The 25,326-nt window shown below is 36.8% G+C and overlaps 1 protein-coding gene across 1 annotated transcript in view; it reads right to left on the minus strand.

The window, feature by feature from the left end:
• The window catches only part of ush2a (Usher syndrome 2A (autosomal recessive, mild)), a 387,586-nt gene extending 366,036 nt beyond the window's left edge, over positions 1-21,550 (minus strand). The window contains exons 1-2 of the mRNA XM_034017082.3: positions 20,883-21,550; positions 16,706-16,871 (exon numbers count right to left, since the gene is read on the minus strand). Of these exons, the coding sequence (XP_033872973.3) occupies positions 16,706-16,871; positions 20,883-21,415 (699 nt within the window). The 5' untranslated portion in view covers positions 21,416-21,550. The remainder of the gene's footprint in view (positions 1-16,705; positions 16,872-20,882) is intronic.
• Positions 21,551-25,326: the final 3,776 nt, after the last annotated feature.

Consider the following 25,326-nt stretch of genomic DNA (forward strand, 5'->3'; position numbering starts at 1 on the left):
CGAAGTTCCTTTGTTACAGTTAATGCTAACCGGAAGGAGTACCGTATTCTGAATCGTCAGTGTTTTGTTTGTTTTTGTCGGGTCTAATTGTACTTGTTTGTTATTTAGACGGCTAACACGATCTGGAGCTGTCACTACAGGCCAGCACAAAACCCGGACAACACTGCATTTTGTTTCATGATAAATTGTATTTGCACCACGAGCACTACAGGACTCACTTTGGGCTGGTGACCGTGTTTGTATATTGTGGGTGTATTAAAGACTGTGTTTATTGTTTCAGGACTGAACCCCTGGGTTAAACTGAGTAGTACACAGCCTTGTGTACTACCATTCATTATTATTTACTGTTTGTCATCAGACTTTGGATTATAAATAAAATACCCTTGCACCTGGATTATCGTTGTCTGTCTGTTATTGATCACTGCATCACTCCTGCACCTGCATACTGCTAACCACAGGTAAATGTATCAGGTATGTATCATACCTGATACATTTACAGGCTACTCATTTTCACTACTTTTTATGCATAATGAACAGGGGTTGGATATAAAAAAGCACTTGTCTGCAATCGGGAGTTAAGACTTTTTTTTATATATGTATGTTTGAAGTGAGTAATAATCCACAAATTAAACAACATCAAAATAAATCAGGTAGTCCATGATTGACTATAAAACAATATTTAAAAAAAAAAGATATATACTTTTAAAGATATAAACCGATCGGGTTTCTTGTGACAGTTTATAAATTACTCAACCTTTGGTCTCGTAATTTATGACATCACAGAAACCCTAGATGGAATTATTTTCCTGTGACTCACTGATGCCCATCTATTTGTTATATATATATATATATATATATATATATATATATATATATATATATATATATACAGATGAACCCGCTTTATATCATGATTGCCGTGCAAGCATAATTTGTGAAAGCGGGTCATGACATTTAAACAAATGCATACTGTTTACTACAGGACAAATGTGTTTTGTATCATTAACTGGAACGAAACAGTTTGTGTCATTGTATAAAAAAGGCATGATGAGAGCTATCAATTAGGCATTGCACTTTTTTTGTGTGTATTTGTATAAGACTATGTTAAAATTTGGTGAGGTTGGTGTTTTGTAACCAAACTGTATCCCGTTAAGACCGCCCACGCAGCATTTGACAGGCTGCACAAAATGTCAGTTTATCAGCCGAGAAGATTATTGGTTGTTAGTTGCGTTGGAAATTAATTAGATCCTGTGGTTACTTAGTAAAGTCCAACCATGCAGCCTTTGACAGCCTGCACAAAACGTGACAGTAAGCGGGTTTGTGAGATGATGCTAAGAGAGGTAATTTCTCAAAGAACCTATGGAGCATGGCGAGCGGTTTTTGAAAAATCGTGATAATAAACGGTATGATATTAAGTGAGGTAATACAGACGTGCTCAAATTTGTTGGTACCCTTACAGCTCATTGAAATAATGCTTCATTCCTCCTGAAAAGTGATGAAATTAAAAGCTATTTTATCATGTATACTTGCATGCCTTTGGTATGTCATAGAATAAAGCAAAGAAGCCGTGAAAAGAGATGAATTATTGCTTATTCTACAAAGATATTCTAAAATGGCCTGGACACATTTGTTGGTACCCCTTAGAAAAGATAATAAATAATTGGATTATAGTGATATTTCAAACTAATTAGTTTCTTTAATTAGTATCACACATGTCTCCAATCTTGTAATCTGTCATTCAGCCTATTTAAATGGAGAAAAGTAGTCACTGTGCTGTTTGGTATCATTGTGTGCACCACACTGAACATGGACCAGAGAAAGCAAAGGAGAGAGTTGTCTGAGGAGATCAGAAAGAAAATAATAGACAAGCATGGTAAAGGTAAAGGCTACAAGACCATCTCCAAGCAGCTTGATGTTCCTGTGACAACAGTTGCAAATATTATTAAGAAGTTTAAGGTCCATGGAACTGTAGCCAACCTCCCTGGGCGCGGCCGCAAGAGGAAAATCGACCCCACATTGAACAGAAGGATAGTGCGAATGGTAGAAAAAGAGATACAAGCTGAACTCCAAGGTGAAGGTACGTCAGTTTCTGATCGCACCATCCGTCGCTTTTTGAGCGAAAGTGGGCTCCATGGAAGAAGACCCAGGAGGACTCCACTTTTGAAAGAAAAACATAAAAAAAAGCCAGACTGGAATTTGCTAAAATGCACATTGACAAGCCACAATCCTTCTGGGAGAATGTCCTTTGCACAGATTTTTGGCAAGAAAGCTTTTTGGCAAGTCACATCAGCTCTATGTTCACAGACGAAAAAATGAAGCTTTCAAAGAAAAGAACACCATACCTACAGTGAAACATGGAGGAGGCTCGGTTATGTTTTGGGGCTGCTTTGCTGTGCCTGGCACAGGGTGCCTTGAATCTGTGCAGGGCACAATGAAATCTCAAGACTATCAAGGCATTCTGGAGCGAAACGTACTGCCCAGTGTCAGAAAGCTCTGTCTCAGTCGCAGGTCATGGGTCCTCCAACAGGATAATGACCCAAAACACACAGCTAAAAGCATCCATGAATGGATAAGAACAAAACATTGGACTATTCTCAAGTGGCCTTCTATGAGTCCTGATCTGAATCCTATCGAACATCTATGGAAAGAGCTGAAACTTGCAGTCTGGAGAAGGCACCCATCAAACATGAGACAGCTGTAGCAGTTTGCTCAGGAAGAGTGGGCCAAACTACCTGTTAACAGGTGCAGAAGTCTCATTGAGAGCTACAGAAAACGTTTGATTGCAGTGATTGCCTCTAAAGGTTGTGCAACAAAATATTAGGTTAGCGGTCCCATCATTTTTGTCCATGCCATTTTCATTTGTTTTCTTATTTACAATATTATGTTGAATAAAAAATCAAAAGCAAAGTCTGATTTCTATAAAATATAGAATAAACAATGGTGGATGCCAATTACTTTTGTCAGTTTCAAGTTATTTCAGAGAAAATTGTGCATTCTTCATTTTTTGTGGAGGGGTACCAACAAATTTGAGCACGTCTGTATAAAACATGGTTATCTGCATATATATAATATATACATATGACCCTGTATGTATGTATATATATATATATATATATATATATATATATATATATATATATATATATATATACACACAGTGCCTATAGAAAGTCTACACCCCCTTGAACTTTTTTCACATTTTGTTGTGTCAGTGCCTCAGAGTTTCATACATTTAAATGAGGATTTTTTCCACTTATCTACACACCATACTCCACACTGTTAAGGGGAAAAAAGTTTTTATTGAGAAAAAATTATATATTAAAAATACAAAACTGAAAGATCATAATTGGATAAGTCTCCACCCCCCTGAGTTAATACTTGGTGGAAGCACCTTTGGCAGCAATTACAGCTGTGAGTCTGTTGGGATAGGTCTCTACCAACTTTGCACACCTAGATTTGGCAATATTTGACCATTCTTCTTTACAAAACTGTTCAAGCGCTGTCAAGTTCCTTGGGGAGCGTTGATGGACAGCAATCTTCAAGTCATGCCACACATTTTCGATTGGATTTAGGTCGGGGCTCTGACTGGGCCACTCAAGGACATTTACCTTTTTGTTCCTTAGCCACTCCAGTGTAGCTTTGGCTGTGCGCTTTCGGTCATTGTCATGCTGAAAGGTGAACTTCCGTCCCAGTTTCAGCTTTCTTGCAGAGGGCAGCAGGTTTTCCTCATGGACTTTGCTCCATTCATTGTCCCTTCTATCCTGACATGTGCCCCAGTCCCTGCCGATGAGAAACATCCCCATAACATGATGCTGCCACCACCATGCTTCACAGTAGGGATGGTGTTCTTTGGGTGATGCGTTGTGTTGGGTTTGTGTCAAACATAACAATTTGCATTTAGGCCAAAAAGTTCCATTTTAGTTTCGACAAACCACAAAACCTTTTGCCACATGGATACAGAATCTCCTGAGTGTTTTTTTTTTGCATACTTCAAACAAGATTCAAGGTGGGCTTTCTTGAGTAATGGCTTCCTTCTTGCCACCCTACCATACAGGCTAGATTTGTGGAGTGCTTGGGATATTCTTGTGACATGCACACTTTGACCAGTCTTGGCTATAAAAGCCTGTAGCTCTTGCAAAGTTGCCATTGGCCTCTTGGTAGCCTCTCTGATCAGTCTCCTTCTTGCTCGGTCATCCAGTTTGGAGGGATGGCCTGATCTAGGCAGGGTCTTGGTGGTGCCATACACCTTCCACTTCTTAATAATCGTCTTGACCGTGCTCCAAGGGATATTCAAGGACTTTGATATTTTTTTATACCCATCCCCTGATCTGTGCCTTTCAACAACTTTGTCCCGGAGTTCTTTTGAAAGTGCCATGGTGCTCATGGTACTATGCTTTGAAATGCACTACCCAGCAGAGGAAACCTACAGGAACTGCTGAATTTATCCTGAAATCATGTGAATCACTACAATTTAACACAGGTGAAGGCCACTTAACTTGGTGTGTGATTTTGAAGGCAATTGGTTACACCTCAGCTAATTTAGGATTGCTATTACAAGGGGGGTGGACACTTATCCAACCAAGCTATTTCAGTTTTTATTTTTAATTAATTTTCTACAAATTTCTAGAATATTTTTTTCACTTGGAAGTTGTGGGGTAGGATGTGTTGCTAAATGAAAAAAAAAAAGATTTTAATGCATTTTAATTCCAGGCTATAAGGAAACAAAAGGTGAACATTTTGAAAGGGGGCGTAGACTTTCTATAGGCACTGTATATATATATATATATATATAGATAGATATTCCCTATGTTTCTCCTGATTTGTAACCAAAATCTCTATTTGGAAATCTACTGACTCGGCTCCCTTTTGTTATCATTACATGCTTCCCTCATTGTGTTCAATTTTACTGGGTTTTAACACACAGTTGCATTTGTTCCAATTTAATATACATAAACCTGCATGCTATGCACTACTGCAAGTGTTGAGCTGCTGCGATCTGGCTCCATCAGGCAAATCCCCTAAAACCTGCCACATCTGATTCATACCTCCTACCTTACTGACTGCTCAGCTCCCGTTTTAGGCAGCAGATTGGCAGAGCCTGCAGTCTTTTTTTATTTTTTTATCACCGTCCTACTGATTTACCACTTATTTTGGAAATCAACCATACCACGTTGCGTGGCACTGAACAGAGCTGACATGATTTTAAATCAGCTGCCAGATTTGCTCCGCTCACCTAGGGCAAACTCAGCGGGTCCTATGTCTCTTATCTGCACTTTTTAAAAATTGTAAATAATAAGAAATGGGGGGCCATATACAGTATCTGAAACATTATAAACAGTATGCTACATCTGCATTATTTATTGGTAATGTTTTACAAAGATGTATTTATTTGTTTATTTTTTTTATATCAAATTGCTAATCTTTCCTACTTATATTGATATTTCTACTATGGATTACAGTTTGCAGCATCACTGGCAGAAATCAATCTAACTGATATTTTTTAAAAAAAATAATAATAATAATAAATACATATTGGTTAACCAACTCTAATGCAGCCATGGCTTATATATAGGGCTTCTGATTTTTTAGTTAACCGATTAAAAATGATAAAACAACCCCGATACAAAAATACTGAAATTGGTTTATAGCCAATAAACACAGAAAAAACACCGGAAATGGTTACTCAGTTCATGTTGACTTCACCCCTTTCCCTACAAACCTACTACAAAAAAACAAAAACAATCTACCTTTCCAAGTGCAGTTGGGAAATGTCCATCCTTCCTGAGTATCTATCATTGATTCGAGCTGAACACTTTAAACTGACCGCAATTACTGGGTGGCAACAAATTCCTACATTTCTATAGACTCCACTTGTGAGGTTTAAAACGACAGGAGAAGGCGACGACAGGCAAACTGACCAGAAAGGAGAGATCAACACAGAGAGAGAGAACCACCTAGTAAACACCATTAGCTACTGCACAGGCCCTTTATTCATGGCTACGTGATGCCCTGGAGCCTCTGCTGAGGGAAGCATGAGAGAGAGTGGGAGAAGACGGACAGCCAGACGGATTAAAGGGGGTGACTGTACCAGAGAAGGGAGACCGAACTTCTGTGTCTGTGTGTGTTTTGTAATCCTTCCCCCATCCTTTTATTTACCCCTTGAATTATTTATTCATAATAAATACAGGCTGTTATTCCCTTTCCCCAGTGATCTTGTCTCAGTCGGATTCCATCAGGACCCCTACCCGAGCGAACACTACATTGGTGCCAGAAGTGACCTTATGGGGGGGCACTGCTGAGCGCAAAACATGTAAGACGTGTCTCCCTTAAGCTCCACGAGGTCACACTAAAATTTAATTAAATAATAGGCATAACTTATGCAAATTTTATTTTTTTTGTCTGAGTTAAGGCTTTTTCACTGTTGTACTCAGTTTACTTAGCTCACAAATTGTTAAAATGCCTGGACCATGCACTAAAAAAGATGCACCAGAGGTGGGTCATGTCGCCGCAACCTTTCCAGACCAAAACAATGCGGGCTGTGGGAGAGTCGAGCCCCGGGCAGGACTGTCTTACGGCTACTACCTTCGCCTAAGCTATGGCATCGTTAAAATCTGATATCTTTAATAAAATTGAAATCAGCTAAAAGAGCTTGAAGATTCTGCAGAGCAATGTACCAACGCCATAGCGGCTCTGGAATCTAAATTCGGCAAGCTTCCAGCAGAGGTTCGTGAATTACATTTGAAATGTGAAGATTTGGATGGCAGATGGAGGAGAAGTAACATTAGGTTGATTGGGATTGAAGAAGGGGTGGAGGGCCCTCACCCCACGGAATACATTGCCCAAGTTCTGCAAGATATACTCAACTTAAAGGATAAACCAGTTCTAGGGCTCACAGATCAGTACAGTCGAAGCCAAAGGAGGGACAGAGACCGCACCCATTTATTATCAAGGTCCACCTCAAAACGTTTACTACGTAACTACCATGATGTTAAATTTGGCCTGATGGTACCCTGCACACCTCAGGCTTACAGTCAACGGAGCCAAGCGCACTTTTGATAATCCTACAGATGCAATGGCTTTCATTCAACAGCGGGTGGTGTCAGCGGACTCCACAGCAACAGATGGACTATAGCAATGGATTATCCCTGTCAGAAATATGCCTTGACATATTCTCCCATCCCTCTACCAACCTCACACTACACCACCAATACACTGGTGAGGTCGACCCTCAGGGTCTTGACGCAGTTTTGACGACACTTCGGTCTGCAGTCCTTCTCAGTAATGTCCAAACCATTTATTCTCTCCTTCCCTGCAATCTATTTTTCTTTTTTTTTTAAATAGTAAACTAAATTACTATTATTAACACTGTACTTTTCATGAACAATTTATGCTAATCAAAATAGCTTGACATAACAATGTCTTTATTTATTATTATTATTATTATTATTATTATTATTATTATTATTATTATTATTATTATTATTATTATTAATGGAGTATTATTATTTATTGTATTTATTTATTTTTCCATGCAGTAGCTTATTAGTAGGTTCTGTGCTACTGTTGTATGTGCGTTATATGCAAGATTATACTTGTTGGACTGATGTATTTAGTTACCTGGCTACTATTAATAAGATTGCCTACTTTACTTTGTTACCATTTACCTACACCTTGGAGACTATATTTTGTGGAATGCACTGTGCAAATGTTTTTCCATGTTGTGTGGGTTTGCATTCACCTCGTTTGGGGAGGTGCTATGGGGGGTGGGGGTCTGTCTTTTTCTTTGTCTCTTTCCTACTATTTTGGACTACCTTTGGTCTTCCTGTTGTGTTGTGGGGGCTCGCTAGATGTGAGATGGGAGAGGCCTCTATGTTGTCTTCACATTTTATTCTAGCCAACTGCCAATATGAATATCATTGTTCTCAATCTCCTAAACCACCATGGCTCAAGCTAACTTAAGGGGGGAGACCTGGAGAGCGTTTATTTAAATTTGCCAGCTGGAATGTGAAGGGCCTTAACCACCCTGTTAAACGTAACAAGATGTTGTCTCACCTTAGGCAGCTAGGTGTAAATATTGCTTTTCTTCAGGAAACCCATCTCCATGTATCAGATCACTTCACAATGTACAAAGGGTCAGTGGGGCAGCTTTTTCACTCTGTGTTGCATACCAAAACCAGGGGAGCTATTATCTTAATACACAAGTCCATACCTTTTGTTGCAAGTAAAGTAATGGCAGAATCAAATGGCCGCTGTATCATTGTCACAGGCAAAGTCTATAACACTCAATTTATTTCTAGCTTCTTGTCATCTTTGTCTGATCTGAATTCCCACATTTTAATCCTGGGGGAGGACTTTAATTGTCATCTAAACCCCACTCTTGCTCACTCCTCCACAAAATCTTTTGCTCCCTCAAAATCCGCCTTGCTATTCAGTCCATCCTTGATAATTGTGCAATTTCTGACCCCTGGCATTTCTTTAACCTACAGACCAAGAGTATTCTTTTTTCACATGTCCACCATTCATTCTCCCGCATTGACTATTTTTTTTTTAGATAAATTCTCTCTTCTGTTCGCTTCTGTTGATAGTATTGTGGTCTCTGACCATGTAGCTTTTGTTATGGAACTAGCGTTTCCAGATCAGGCAGACTCTCGTCCTCCTTGGTGCTTTAATTCACTGCTACTTTCCGATCAAAATTTTGTACAATTAATTTCCTCACAAGTAGATTTTTTCATTAGTACAAGCGCTACACCTGATATCTCCTCCTCCACCCTGTGGGAGGCTTTGAAAGCCTACCTATGAGGACAGATTATATACTATGCTGCCCATGAAAAGAAAAAACAAACAAAAAGATTGTCAGAATTAACAACCCGAATTTTACAATTAGACAATCTTTATGCAAACTCACCCTATCCTGCTTTATACAAAGAGAGACATACATTGCAGATGGAATTTAATTTATTATCCACCAATCAGGCAGAAGAGATGTTGTACAAATCACGGCATGCTTTATATGAACATGAAGACAAAGCTAGTAAAATTCTAGCCCACCAACTTCAGCAATCAGCATCTTCAAATTGAATTACGCAGATCTGAACACCAGTAGGCTCAACAGTAGACCAGAGGGAAATAAATAACCAATTTAAAGATTTCTACTCCTTCCTTTATATATCTCCTTCCTTTATATATCTGACACCTCATTAATAGACTCTTTCTTTCAAAAGATTCAATCTAAAACCATGGAGGAACCCTTTACACTAGAGGAGGTGACTCAGGCTACTACGACCAAGCAGAGTGGAAAGTGTCCTGGCATTGATGGTTTCCCTATAGAGTTATAGAAAAAATGTTACCAAAAATTCAGCCCTCTGCTGATTTCCTTGTTTTCAGAATCATTTATATTATCGTCCCTTCCCCAAACTCTTTGTGAGGCATCCATATACTTGATATTGAAAAAAATAAAGACCCCCTTGTGTGCGGATCGTACCGCCCTATTTCCCTGTTTAACGCCGATGTAAAGATCTTGGCTAAAATTTTGCCGCAGTGTCTGGAATCAGTATTGCCTTCTATTATCTCTCCAGACCAAACCGGATTCATGAAAAATAGGCATTCATTTTTTAATCTCAGGCACTTGTTTAACATTATGTATACTCCTTCAACCTCCCACCTCCCAGAGGTACTTGTCTCTCTCGATGTAGAGAAAGCTTTCGATCATGTTGAGTGGGACTATCCCTTTGAAACTTTGCGCAGATTTGGCTTTGGTAAGGTAACAATTTTATTTCCTGGGTTAGATTGCTATATTCATCCCCTCTTGCCTCTGTCTGTACAAATAGCCCTTACTCTAAATATTTTCCACTGCAGCGTGGAACTAGGCAGGGCTGTCCTCTTTCTCCCCTCCTTTTTACAGTTGCTATTGAGCCCCTTTCAATAGCTTTTCAGAGTAGTCAACATCTAAGAGGGATATTTAGAGGAGGAGAGCCAGCAAAAGGAGCAGCAGGTCTCTTTGTATACTGATGACCTACTTCTTTATATCTCTGACCCTGTTGTTTCTCTACCCCATGCCATTTCCATTGTAAAACAACTTCGTGTAATTTTCGGTTACAAGCTAAATTAGCATAAGAGTGAATTATTTCCAATTAATGCAGCTGCTCATCAGTATCCACTAAATACCTTCCCCTTTAAGATTACATATGATCATTTTACCTATTTGGGCATTTGTGTTACAGGTAATTTTTCTAATCTTTTTAAATCAAATTTTACTTCTCTTTTAGCACGCACTGAACAAGATTTTAAACACTGATCTTTACTTCCATTATCGTTTACTGGTCGTGTTAATTCTGTTAAAATTAATAGACTTCTTAAATTCTCCTATCACTTTCAGTGCATTCCAGTTTTTATCCTTAAATCCTTTTTCATAAATTTGATCAAATCATTTCAGCCTTTATTTGGAATACAAAAGTTCCATGCATTCGTAAAATCTGAACCATTAGGAGGCCTGGCTTTACCCAATTTTCAATTGTAAATTTGGGCCGTTAATATCTGTAATGTCTTACAGTGGCTGCACATCCAGCCCCAGCAAACTACCCCAGTGTGGCTACACATGGAATCAGTTTCCTGCACCCCTACCTCTTTACCTGCCTTGACATATTCTCCCATCCCTCTACCAACCTCACACTACACCACCAATACACTGGTGAGGTCGACTCTCAGGGTCTTGACGCAGTTTAGACGATACTTCGGTCTGCAGTCCTTCTCAGTAATGTCCAAACCATGCAAACCATTTATTCCCTCCTTCCCTGCAAGACAAAGCCTTCCATATCTGGCGTAACCATGGTATTAATTCCATCAAAGATTTGTGTGTTGAGGGCACTTTTTTTTCAACAGCTTTCTCATAAATTTGACCTCCCTCGAACTAATTTCTTTCACTACTTACAGGCACGTGACTGTACGTAACAGGATGCCCCAGTTTCCCACATTACCTCTAAATTCTCCAACTGACTCAATTCTTAATTCTAAGGGCTTAATATCCTAAACGTATAAAAAAATGTTTGCCTTACATTGCCCGTCACTGTACACATAAAAAATTCACTGGGAACAAAATTTAGGCCAAGATATTGCACATGAGGAGGCAGTGCTGTCCCGAATACACTCCTCTTCTATCTGTGCAAGGCATGGGCTAATACAATTAAAAATTTTCCATCGCATTCATTTGACTAAGCTTACACTTTCCAAGATTTACCCTGAAACTGACCCAACATGTGACAGATGTAAACAAGCCCCTGCCACACTTTTACATATGTTTTGGTCCTGCCCCCGGCTAAACTGTTATTGGTCCTCTATTTTTGACACTATTTCACAAATTCTGCAGCTGCACATTGAACTCATACCGCTTACTGCTTTATTTGGTGTGATACCTAACAATATCTGTTTGCCCAAAGTAAAATCAGACACGGTAGCATTTGTAATTCTCCTGACTAGACGCTTAATTTTGCTGGATTGGAAGCGGGCTGCCCCACCCACTCACATCTGCTGGATTAGAAATTAGATTAGAAAAAAATGAATTTACTCTTTGTGGCTCCACTGAGAAATGAGAAATAAAATATCAAACAGAACGAAATTTCAGTGTACCATTTGTAATTCAGTAATATGAGAGAATTGGTCAGGGGTCTGAATACTTTTGCAAGGCACTGTATATATTTATTACAAACCTATTATACACGTACATACAATAATATGTACAAAGTTTTCCTACAGAACTGTAGCTTCAACAATTCTGATTGAACAGAGATAAAATACCAGCATTTAGGTTAATGATATAAAAATGATCCAGTCAAAATGTTTAGTAGAGTGCATTTTTAAAATATTGGCAGTATATCTACAATAGGCTACCCTAGATGCCCGCATTTCCCACTTATAAAGACGTTCTTATAATAATATTAATAATCATCATCATCATCATCATCATCATCATCATCATCATCATCATAATAATAGTAAATACGTGATAATAAATATGTGAATCCAAATTCCACAGGGACGGTACAAATTCGTGGAACTAACAGCTTTCTTTTTTCTTTTTCATGTTTTCATACTTTTAACACCTTCTCTGCTGCCTAACATACCTGGCACGTCCTAAAAAATGCTTGTTCAGTGCTGCTTAACATCAGGCTTGAACCTAATTCACTGAGCAAGATTTGTTTTAAAACAAATATCGCTCAGTGAATTAGGCTCAAGCCTGATGTTGTCGGTAGCCTGCAGCAATAACACAGCTATGCTAATTTAATACATACTTTGGTACAAACGTCACTTTTTTCCCCTTGTTAAGGTACCCATGATAGATGCTGCTTAAGGCTAGTGTACAATGAATTGCATCCTATTGCTAAGGGACAGAACAATCTAGGCTAAAGCAATCAGCTCTCCGATAACCAATCATCATGAAGATAACAAAAGTAAGTGTAATGGGCTTCGTTATTTATTTATTTATTGCAAAGGTTTTTTTTTTTTTTATTTGTAGTAGCTTCAGTATTTTTTATAACCTTGCTTATAAAAAAACTTAACTATAAAGTAGAGTCAAATGGCAATAATCTGAAACGTTGAATAAATAGTGTCACGTAACAAAACTAAAAACAAAATAAAACACTAAGCACGTCGTACTGTATGCTTATTTTTTTCCTATTTGGTCAAAGAAGCTTGTCAATAGGATTGCTTGGTACGGCCATCAGTTGTAGAAAGTTGCGCGAGGTTATAAGCATAATGTATGACTTCCGGATATGTTTCCATGGCAAATTGCACAGCGTTTTAGCATGAGAATGTGATTTACCCTGCATTTGAAGTCATACAATGTTTTAGATGCGCACTTCCTATAACATGTGGAATGTGCATGGTTTGCACATGCTACGTCACATAAATAATGACTGTGGAGAGCAAGCGACGATTTTGCGTGGAAACGCGGCCATGTATACTGGAGGAGGGTATAGAGAAATCCTATTTCTTGTCCGCCCATTGTAACATGGGATATACTGTACTTGCGGACAAATCTATAAGGAAATACAGCTTTAAAAGGGAAAGCTTTGTATAATTTTAAGTGCACTGAAATGATTTATTTTCTATAAATCGTTAAACAGCAGTTGCTCAACATGACTCTGTGATTAGCCTTACCTGACTCATGTTCTATTCTTTACTTACATCTTTACTTACATATTCTCTATGAATGCGCTATGTACTGTATTTACAGAATGAACATTGATTTTTTTTTTTTTTTTACTTTCTAGCCATTCAAACCTATCACTGTCTGGTTGCATTACTATAAAACACAATACTACTCCAAATGCTTTCCAGTTTTTGCTGGCAGTTGAAAAAAACTCAACAGGACATTTTGCCTCTTTTTGTAAGGAAGAATACATATTTATGAACATTCTTATTTTAGTCTGATGCAGACATGTAGACAAAACCAGTCTCTGTGTTATAAAATAACACATAGTCTCTGTGTTATAGGGCAGCAGTGTGGAGTAGTGGTCAGGGCTCTGGACTCTTGACCGGAGGGTTGTGGGTTCAATCCCTGGTAGGTGACACTGCTGCTGTACCCTTGAGCAAGGTACTTTACCTAAAATTGCTCCAGTAAAAAAAAAAACCCAACTGTATAAATGGGTAATTGAATGTAAAAATAATGTGATATCTTGTAACAATTGTAAGTCGCCCTGGATAAGGGCGTCTGCTAAGAAATAAATAATAATAATAAAATGAAATGGACAAGCTTCCGTCCTGATAATCTTAAAAGTTTGTAATGTGAGGGAATCATGTTGAATCAAAAGTATTTCAACCTTTACTTGAAAGAACTGTACAATTTTAAACATTTATAAAGAAATTTTGCCTCAACTAGCAAATTACTCATATTTGACATGTATTGATATGATAATGCAGATTTCAATAGGCACTCTAAGTGCCTCTGTCCCTCAAGGGTGATTCAATCACAGTTACCTCTCTGCATTTAGATTTTGAACTTTCCTTCCACATTTTTTTTTATGGGCTGGTATCTGCCAAAACTTGAAAATGTTACTCTGGTATAATGGGATAAAACAGAGCTATCTGAAAATACAGACACTAAAATGTAACTGTGTTTCCTCTTGTGTTTCATAGTACTCTTGATCTTGAGGATAATAGATATGCAGTGAGGGACAACCAGCAGTATATTACAAACACACTGCATCTAACCATTTTCATTTCCTACAGCTATGGATGTCTTAGCACGACTGCAAAACCTTTTATATAAAACCCCGGCCTTGTGTTTTTTATGGTTATTATTGTAATGGCAATGCACAGTATTTATTCTGGCAGATCAACACAGTATCAAAAGACTCTATGCTGTGCTTTTCGATTTTGAAATTCATATGGTTATGGAGAAGATTTTTTAAAATATTTTTAGTGTTTATGTTTTTGCAAACCCTGAACTTCATTAGGACAATACATTGTCATTGACAACCAGGCATCCCACTTTCTCACTATTTTGTCGCTCTGTTAAATTGATAGTAATTTACATTTAAATTACAACATAGCAAGCTTGAAAAATTAATATTACATCTTTACATCATACAGGTATTTATGGTGTATGTTCTTGAAATTACCTGAATAAGGAGTGTCTACAATGCTTTTCTAGAGAGAGGACAGGAAGTAAATGTGGACTTACCACTTGAAATTCCAGAATATTCTTGCAGTATAGCAATAGTACAAGTGGCATAATTGCACTGTATAATGAAGGGAATGTTCGATATGACACATGACCAGTGTAAACCAGATCAGCTTTCACTCTCCTCAAAAAAGGAGGCTACTGCATACTGGTCTTTTTCCCTAATTCCAACAGGCTACTAATTCCCCAAATAACATAATAGCATTTGTTTTTTCTAGATAGTAAAATGAACTCTGTATGTAGAGTATAATCTTTGATATAGTTCTCTTGCAACAGGTGGGTTGCTTTAGTTGTTTTGTCTATTTTCATAAATTGTTTTCATAACTGGTTGTTTGATTAAAAAAAAAAAAACCTTATGATGAAATACCAGATTATCTGGAAACACTGTTTCTATGCATAACCCCCTTTATTATTTAATGTTAAAACATTTACTATCGTTTACCTGTAGTTGATTTTCATATGGGTAGGAGTTCATTTAATATTTATCAGAGAAGTAATGAGGACTTAGTCACAGCTGATGGCTGGCAACCAGGGGATCAATGTATCAATTACAGGGACATCTACTGATGAAAGTAGAAGAGCAAATGTCAATGTATGTTTCAGGATGCCCATGAAAAGGAGATCTGGATTCAAAATATAAGGTTACCATAAGGGATTTGAAAATGGAGTCACCTGAAGAGATCCTATTATAACAAAATGTAGAGCCCAATACTACCCCATTGAACAATAAGATTGTACAGGGACTTTGCTATACACATTCTTATTTAGTAATGCGAAAACATGGGCAATGGAAATTATCTAGAAATGAGAGCCATGACCCTGAGAAGAAGTAGATGCTTCCCTATCTACCTCTTAATTCTCATTAAATTAAATGTATGGATCTTGCCAACATTTAAAATGGTATGACATAATTTCAATGTAAGCATTTGGTGGGTTTTAGTTACAGCAGTAAAATCAATACTTATTGAGGGCATTGAGACAAAGCTGTGAAATTAACAAAATACAGTACTGTTCCTTATGTTGATATCAGGTGCTTGGGCAGTGTTTCCAGCTATTCACATGTACATGAACTACAGTATTTGACAAAACACCAAAATGAACCATTTAAACACCTTATCCTAGTATAATGTATACAGCCCAGATTTCCAGTTATTTCTGAACCACATTATGAACTTCAGATTTGAATATTAAGTGATTGGACAAAAAAAAGAAAAGAAAAGTTAATCACCATTGTCAGTAGGGTGTAGGGCAAGCATTGGCTGCCAAGGTGGCACTGATTGGACGTGACAAGTCTACAAGGTAACTACTCCTCTATGACATGAGCCATTCCACAAAGATTTCCACCTCCAATTGTATCAAAGTCTTCTCTACAGAATGTTGTATTGAGTAATCACATTGGGACTGTTTGTGAAACATTACTAATGGGCATCAGACATGTATGTGGAATAACTTGCCAACCCAGCACCTGTTTTTAGAACTCATTCGAGCCCACCATGGCTAACACAAACTTGAAACAGGTATATGCAACTTTTAGATACTTTTACATGTCAGGAATATAATATGCATAAGAAACCTACATGTTAGGGATAACATAGGGCAGGGGCCTCCAGCCCTGTTCCTGGAGAGTTAATGGGTCTTCTGGTTTTCGTTTCAACCGAGCTCTCATTGCACCAATTATTAGCTTAATTAGTCAAGATTAACAGGTGTTCCAGATCTTTAGCCACTGATGATTTAAAGACACCTAGAAAACCTGCAGGATTAGGGCTCTCCAGGACCAGGGTTGGAGATCCCTGCCATAGGGATAGCATAATAAACCAATCAGTCATTTGAGGGGTAGCCCAGTTACACAGAAGTATGTTCTACATATTGCATGAGCTATAAATTGTCTTTTTGCGAAAGCTATCAGATTGGTGTGAAAGTTTAGGGCAGTTGTTAAAAAGGTACGTAAATGCCATTCTACACTGTAGCTATCAAACACAAACAGTATTACGCTACAAAAGCAAAATACTATTTAACAAGAATCTGTACCTGTAATGCCAAATGAGTCCACTGATATAAAGGAATCCTTCCCAGTGTCTTTACTGTTAACGGAGGTTGCAGGCCACTCAGTGAGTTATAGTGAAACTGAGTTTCTTCTTCTGAGATTGCCAGCTTGAGAATCACCTGCCTGCTGGCACTTTTTTCAATAACAGTCCTTAAATTCAAAGCAGAATAAGATATTGTATTATTAATAGTAATTAAAAACAGATAGTTTTGGGGTGGAGTCTTTTTGAAAAGTATAATACAGTGCCCATAAGGAATAATGCCCTCTTATATTTTCAATGAAAAATGCTCCAATTCACTTTGCTATTATTACAAAATGTATATTTTACTGTATGAACACTTTCTCAACCCTTGTAGTTTTTAGTTTGACAAATAACTATTACATAAAACATTGTATTTTTTAATTAAGATTGTATTAAGCAAGAAATTAAAAAGCTAGTTTGTTTTCAAAAGCTGTACAACTATATTTTGTATTCTTTTTTTGATATATTCTAGTTTACATTTTGCTATGTCATTTTAAGTTCAGATGTTACAAATTAGTTCTTAATTTAATTAAAAGTGTTGAGAAGAATTTACATATCAGATATACGGTAAGTGGAAACTGGAGCATTTTGTGTTGAAATGTATTCATCCTTTTGAACACTACTGTAAATACTGTAGTGTATGCTTTACTTATTACAGTGTATTAGAAAATGTGCATTGGTCAGTAAAGAATGTTACCAGTACATAGAATTCTACAACGCAAGTCTGTTCTACAATGCAAAACCAACAGCAATGGTTAGCTACTGTACAATTCATCAGTCACAACACCAGACACTCTAAAACTTAAAAGGAAAGAAGCTTTGTTCTTCTCACCATATTCTTTCATCATTATATTATGATCTTTTCTTGTTCTGACACTTTTGGTGCTGATTTTGTCATTCCCAAAAGCTTTGTTCAGCAACGGAATTAAGAATTTACAAGTTTTATTTATTTATTTTTACATTTTTTGTGCTGCTGGCCTAACCTATTAAAGTAACATTCGCAGGGTGTTATTACGTTGCTTTTTAATTGGATTCATTTTCAAATTAAATATATGATTGAGTAAACAACTGGGAGCAAGGTGATTTAAAATTGTTACTGCACTTCTCAATGACCCAAAGCTTTGTCTAATTTTATTCTAATATTACAAGCTTGGTTCAGGTCAGACACACATACAGTGCCATGAAAAAGTATTTTCTCCCTGTCTGATTTTCTGCATTTTTGCACATTTTTCACATTGTATTTGGTCAGATTTTTTGTGGGTTGTAGTAGTATACAGAGGGAGTCAGAGAAAAAATTACACCAAAGTTCGGTGCTTCTTTCATTTGTTTGGTGTGCAAGGTAATCAAACACGCAATCTTCAGGTGTGAAAAAGTTATTGCCCCCCTAGTTAACTCAACCCAATTAAAGGGATAATTAGGGTCAGCTGTTTGAGTACTTTGGTTAACAACCACTTGGGCCAGCCCTGCCCAATATAAATCTGACTAACTTTGGCCCTTACCATCAGAGTGAAGTTGTCAGCACACAGGTTCTAGTGGCACATCATGCCACGAACAAAAGAAATTCCTGAAGACCTCCGGAAAAAAGTTGTTGATGCCTATCAGTCTGGAAAGGGTTACAAAGCCATTTCTAAGGCTCTAGGCTCCACCGAACCACAGTCAGAGCCATATTGTCCAAATGGAGAAAGTTTGGGACAGTAGTGAAAGTTTGGTTGCAGTTACTGCTGCTAAAGGTGGCACAACCAGTTATTGAGTCTAAGGGGGTGATTACTTTTTCACACAGGGCATTGGGTTTTGCATAACTTTCTTTAATAAATAAATGAAATATGTATCAAATGTTTGTGTTATTTGTTCACTCAGGGTCCCTTTTATCTAATATTAGGTTGTGGTTGAAGACCTGATAACATTCAGTGTCAAAAATATGCAAAAATGCAGAAAATCAGACAGGGGGCAAATGCTTTTTCACTGCACTATAATTCTTTATACTGTATCTACCTTCACGGTAGTGTAAAGTGGGGTAAGTCAATTCCTTATGGTTTTGTGCACTATGGGGCAACATCTAGATGGGACAATGTTTCAGTTCAGGCACAGAACTAGAATTACATGAATGCAGTAGTGGTTAGGGCTCTGGGCTCTTGACTGGAGGGTTGTGGGTTCAATCCCTGGTGGGCTACACTGCTGCTGTACCCTTGAGCAAGGTAATTTACCTAGATTGCTCCAGTAAAAACCCAACTGTATAAATGGGTAATTGTATGTAAAAATAATGTGTAAAAAATAATGTAATTGTATGTAAAAATAATGTGATATCTTGTAACAATTGTAAGTTGCCCTGGATAAGAGCGTCTGCAAAGTAATGTTTTTCTCCATTCTTATTCTATGGATTTGCAGTGCCATGTTTTGTCATTTTTGCTATGCATTTCCATACCTGTGATCCACTATGCTTTAGTGATTTGCTGTGTATTGGGGTACTACGGATGCTATTGTTAGTGTACATTTGTGGGGTGCCTGCCTTCCCACATAGTCTAGGTAACACTGTTGCCAGGTAATTCACTCCCTTTGGCTCTAGCGTATACCATACAACAAAAGAGTTTAAGGTACTTTGTTTTGCTTTGTTGGGATGAAGATAAAAGGCAGGTGTACTTCTCCAGTGAAGCTACTGGGCACAAGCAGTTTCCGGGCTCTTCAAACATGAATCCGTGGTGAGATTCTTTGTTCCGTTCGTAGGGATTTTTGTGATTTTTTGCACTTGCATATAAAGGTCATGGTGACATACTTAGCTCTGTTTTCATTTGTTTTTGGAATAAAGGAATACTCTTTAGTTGGCTATTTCCTTCTGTTCCTCTGCGTCCGCAATGTAACTGGATGTCGAACCCAACTTTACCAACATCTGTGTCAGGGTTTAGGGCATCAGAATGTCTAATTATTGGAATGTCTCTTTTTGTTATTGCGGGGTGATGTGTATCCCAGCCTTCTTGACTTGTTTTTTTTTTTTTTAATTGTATTCACAAACACATTGTTTGAAGTTCTGGATTCTGTCACTCATTAAACTGAGTCCAGGATAAACTTAGCGGGGTGGGGGTCATTTAAATGTCTGTTTATTCCAGCACGGAGCACCACATAACTGCTTATTACATATTGCTTGCCTTTACAATTTCTGACTTTAGAAGTCTCTGAGGATATTATTTAACTGTTCTTTGGTAATTAATTTCAAGTCAAATTATATATTTTTTTTTTCAGAAAGCCAGTCATTTAAGGTTTTAACTGCCCCATTTGTTTGTTTTGAAGTATTAATTTCATTTCAAGTTTTCTCTAGCATGTCATTTTTTTGTACCTCGCCATGACGGGTACATTTTTTCTTTTCTTCAGTTACAGGAAAGTTGCTTTTATGAATCAATGCAACTCCTTTCTGTAACGATTCTTCAGTTGTCAGGGGCGCAAACATTTTAAAAGTGATGTCTTATATATCTTCCATGACAACAAGGTATTTTGACAGGTGTTTTCTCTGACGTTGCATGGCACAGTGATAAATAGTTAGCACAGGTACAGTGAGTTGCCATTGTTGCTAAGTAATTCCTAATCATGACATTTTGCTGGACAGTGTCACTGCTTGGAAAACTGATTGACCAATCAGCGTGCAGCATTCTGAAACTCAGTTTTAGAATACACTTTGATATGTTTTAGGATGATATTCCAGAGTAAACTTCAACAAGAGTTAACAAGGTGTGCTGTTTTAAAAATACAGTTTAAAAGTAAATTAACTATCCTGTATTTTTTTTTTTTTTACCAACTATATAATAAAAAAGGTGATCACCTTACACAGTAGCCATAAAGAGTGAAAAAACATGTCAGGTTCCCTTGTGCCCTAAAGCTAAAACTACCTTTGGGGAATGCAAAAAAACAATACAAATAAAATTATTTCTGTGCAGAACTGAACATTTGTAAGGGATTAAAAGATACTGCAGCTTAAAGATGAAAGACAATTAACATCCCCAAACTATACAGGACAATATTAAAAATGGTTAAAATGACACAACATCAAAAGCCATTACAAGTCATGGGAGTCCAGTATTCCTGACAACACACTGACAGTTTTAGCGATTTTTAGGGGCATGTGAAAAAAAAACACCTGTTGCAGTACTTACATTAAACCACGTTGCTCTGGTTTCAGCCACACTGTTAAAGTAAATGAACTTCCGAGCCCTGCATTAGGAAATGAAGGTTTTACAAAACAATCCCTCTGATTTCGAAAAATAAAACTTGTAGAGCTGTTTAAGGAGCCTGGGTGCACATCATTCTTGTCTTCTGTAATGCAGGTACCAATTCCTGCAGAGAGAAGATCAGCAGAGGAAGATGTGGCTGAACGATAAGCACATTCCTGGATGCAAAATTGCTGGGTACAGCTTTGCAGGCTTTCCATTGCAACAGTGCTTTGACAAAAGGCATTCCTTTCAGGTGAGCCACAGGTAGATTGAGTTGGCACAGTGGTAACATTTTTATAAGCTCCTATGTTTTCGAGCTGTGGAAAATGACCCTGGGGGTGGACTTGGTTTGCAGAGATGTAACAGGCAATTGTGTAAAATAATAGCACTGCTCCTTTTTGAAGTAAGGGACAATTCATTCTTGATAGAAAGTGTTCCTCTTGATGTAGTAATCTTAAATAAATAATGATGGCCATGCTGGAGGTGACATCTTCACAGTCCAGCGCATTAGATAAGGCTGCAATACCTAATTACACAATGTCCAAAAGGAAACCTGTGGCTATGATGACATCCACGCTTTTTGCAGACAGTTAATCCGTGGGTATGAAAGACTGTCATCTGAAAGCCAAATAAAAAAATTGAAAGAAAAGTTCAAACATCAAACACACAAATGTTCTTCTTTACTGTAATACACCATTATACATGCCTGCTGTAATAATGATTTATTTTGGATAAAGGTATGTGGATACATGTTGTTTCTGATTTTAAAAACATTTCCTCACTGTTAGGAAATATGACCTGCAACTTTACACATTACAACACTACATTTTCTAAATAATAACATGTTTTTAATAGGAAAAATGACATATCATTTTTAGAAAGTATAGCAGTGAATGCATGTAAAAAAAACATATACACAATGCTGACCCTGTATGACCTTTCTAAACAGAAGCCTAATCATTAACATAGGTTCTAGTTAAACATGGTTAAATCCTCTGTGCTGTTATATATTTATTATATAACAACATGTGTTGCATAGCACCATAAAGTCAGCTTTTAAATGACAAACAAAAGTGAGAAGACCATATTGATAAGTGTACTTTTCACAGCAAGTTTATTTAAATTCTTATTGTTAATAATTTATGGTACTGTACAAACAAACACCTCGCCTCTATCACTAGTCTGGCGTGTTGCATTTTACATTCCTCATTCAAAGGTATCTTAGAGCTAAAGACTAGTGGGCTACTGCAAAGCAAATATAATTTTAGAGTTGAACCTTTCATGAATTTTAAAACATATTTATTTATAATCTACACAGAAGAACGTTCTATGCATTAGTTGTTGTGTTGCAAATACTGTAACAGTACAGAATAGTTTACGCTATGACTCTGCAGACATTACACATACATACAGTATTGTGCACATGCAACAAGTTGCAGCCCACAAGAAAAGTAAGGATCTCACACAGTTTAAAACAACATCGAAGTTATTTTGTACGCAATATGCATTGCTTCTTAGACACGGTTAAATATGCTTTATTTTGTATTTTGCATTATTTGTAGGCTACGAGTTGGCTACGTTGGTTAACATAATTTTACATCACAACAAACACCACATGAATTTAAATAATATACAATGTAATTTTAAAGCAAAAAAAAAAAATACTTTTTTTTCTTTCTTACCCGAATGTAGCTGTGCATTCATGAACCACCCTGCAGCTCAGCTTCGAGTAAAGCTGATTATAACGTTGCCATCTGGCCGGCAACAGCCTTTGCTAAAAACAAAACAAAATGTAGAAGAACATTGTATAAAGCAATTCTATGTTAGACAACTATAGTCTATTTATTACTATTTAAAGTAAGTCAGTAAAAGAATAATAATAAGAAGATATTTCGTTTTTTACCATGGCTGTCAGGTGATGTGTGATACTGTCAGAGTGCCTCGGTTTGACAACAAGTACCTCTTGCTGGAGGAACGCTGTCCGCTGTTACTAGGCAACCCTGGCCAGGACAAGGCACTACATGAGGTGCTCAAGTAGAAATAGACAAAGGCTTATTTCTTTTACTATTCATTTCATTTTAGACCTCGCAGCGCTTCCTAAATTAAAAACAGTCGATTTCCTCTGTAGTGTTTGGTTAAATAAATGACCTAAATTAAAGCATTAGTAATAAAAAATATATAATTGAATTGTAGCTATTTTGTCTACTATCTTTCATCTCCTACTGTAGATATGTTACTGTGTAAATCGACAGTATTTATATATTGTAACTGTAAATTAAAAACGGTTATTACAGTAACATTTCTAGTAATTCAATCCTTTTCATTCTGTTTTTTTTTTTTTGGTACAAAAAATGACATAAATCTACTACAACTTGGTATTCGATAACATAATTTTCTATGTGTATATTTTGATTCAATAGATTAATTTAAAATAAATATATGTATTTATGATTTGATACAAGACATATTGGTTTCCCTAGGAAAAGCATGATAAAGTGCAAAAGTATGTGAAATATGAGTAGGCCCACATGTACAAATTACCTATTTTGAGTCAATAACCCTGAACATTTTGCTTAAAAACAAAGGCTATTATTCGGTGCTTTCAAAAGGCTTCCCTCTTTTTGTTATCATTTATAAGTTGTTAACTTTGCTTACCTTTGTCTTTTGAAATATACATTTTCTTGTTGGTTTTAATACCTTGTAAGTTATGGTACATCATTTAATTATATGTTGTGATAAGACTTTTTTTCTAAACAAATCTGAAAATATATGAATTTTAACTGTTGTTACTTTAAGTAATATACTGTAACTCAACCCAATCTGAGTGGAGTCTTTTAGGACAGGACTTTAATGGTTTCAGACATCAAATCTAAAAGCATGATTGCTTGGAAAAGCTGCAAAGAATGTCAAGTCCTTAGATCCTGTAACGCAGGGATGACTTGAAGTGCCTACAAAGCAAATATTTTGTACTTACTTTTTCAGCATTCTGTTACATAAAATATATTCTCTGTATTTTAATTGATGTGCTTGCATTGTTTACACCAGGGAATGTCAATTGTGATAGTCAACAAGAAATATGCAATTCTGCATGCTTGCAAATGAACAGATTGATTTGCAAAATACCAATGCTGAGCAACATTTAGACAGGTAAGCAAATGTTTATTTGAATAGCAGATTCAAATAAAATATATTCTTTTAATTAATAATGCAGCACTACAAGAGCACATGTTTACTATACAAAAGTTTAAAGCTGAATTACCATTTAAAATCTTTGTTGTACAATCATTTACTACTTTTCATTTTAACAGTTTGTTTCAGTATAATCTTTTATTTAAATTAATTACATTTTTATGATGTTTGCAATTTTTTGACACTGTGCTTTCAAAGTGCTTTCACCTGATCTGTTCTATTTGCCTGCCATTACTAGAGCCACCAAAGTGTCTTTATAAGAGTAGGCACCAGACCCATCAAGTGCACACAAAAAATAAAGACAAATACTGTAGATCCAAAGTGACCGATCACTAGATAGCAATGGCTTTTTACTTCTATAAAGACACTTTGGATAATCTAGCCTATGTTACATAGTTCATCAGTGACAGGTAGCTAGTGCTAAGAGCAGCACCTGAGTCTCAACTAACTCTTTAAAAAACAACAACACATCATTTGAGTCATTTGAACCACTCAGAATGATAGCAGATATCATAAAAAGTGGTAGCAAAAAAAAGAAGAAAAATAAATTTATAATAAAAATGAAGTATAGTAGAGTAGTGGTTAGGGCTCTGGACTCCAGACCAGAGGGTCATGGGTTCAATCCCCAGTGGGAGACTCTGCTGTTGTACCCTTGAGCAAGGTACTTTACCTATAATTGCTCCAGTAAAAACCCAACTGTATAAATGGGTAATTGTATGTAAAAAATAATGTGTAAAAAAATTATGTGATATCTTGTAACAATTGTAAGTCGCCCTGGATAAGGGCGTCTGCTAAGAAATAAATAATAATAATAATAATAATAACATTGGGAATCGGGGATTAGTGTGCTTTACATCGTGTAATGCCTTATTCAAGCTGCAGCGTTTAACAAGCAAGTTTTTTTTGTTGTTTTTTTTTTTACTAAAATATTATTAGTTGGTGGGTTTAGTCTTTTATAGTTTAGGCTTTTCTACACTTAACAAACTCAAAGTTTGTTTACAATGACCAAATGTAGTTTTAGCTGTATGGACCCCTCCCCACCCACCTTGAAACACAAAAATGTAAAAGGGAGGGAAACACATGACCTGGCATGTTTGTAATCTACAAATCTGTTTCTAACAGCTGCTATTGCTTTGGTGAGGAAAAGAGACGCTAACTACCTTTTAATTAAGTGCTCTTAATGACCTGAAGAAGATTA

The sequence above is a fragment of the Acipenser ruthenus genome, chromosome 6 (genome assembly GCF_902713425.1).
Source record: "Acipenser ruthenus chromosome 6, fAciRut3.2 maternal haplotype, whole genome shotgun sequence".
NCBI lineage: Eukaryota > Metazoa > Chordata > Actinopteri > Acipenseriformes > Acipenseridae > Acipenser > Acipenser ruthenus.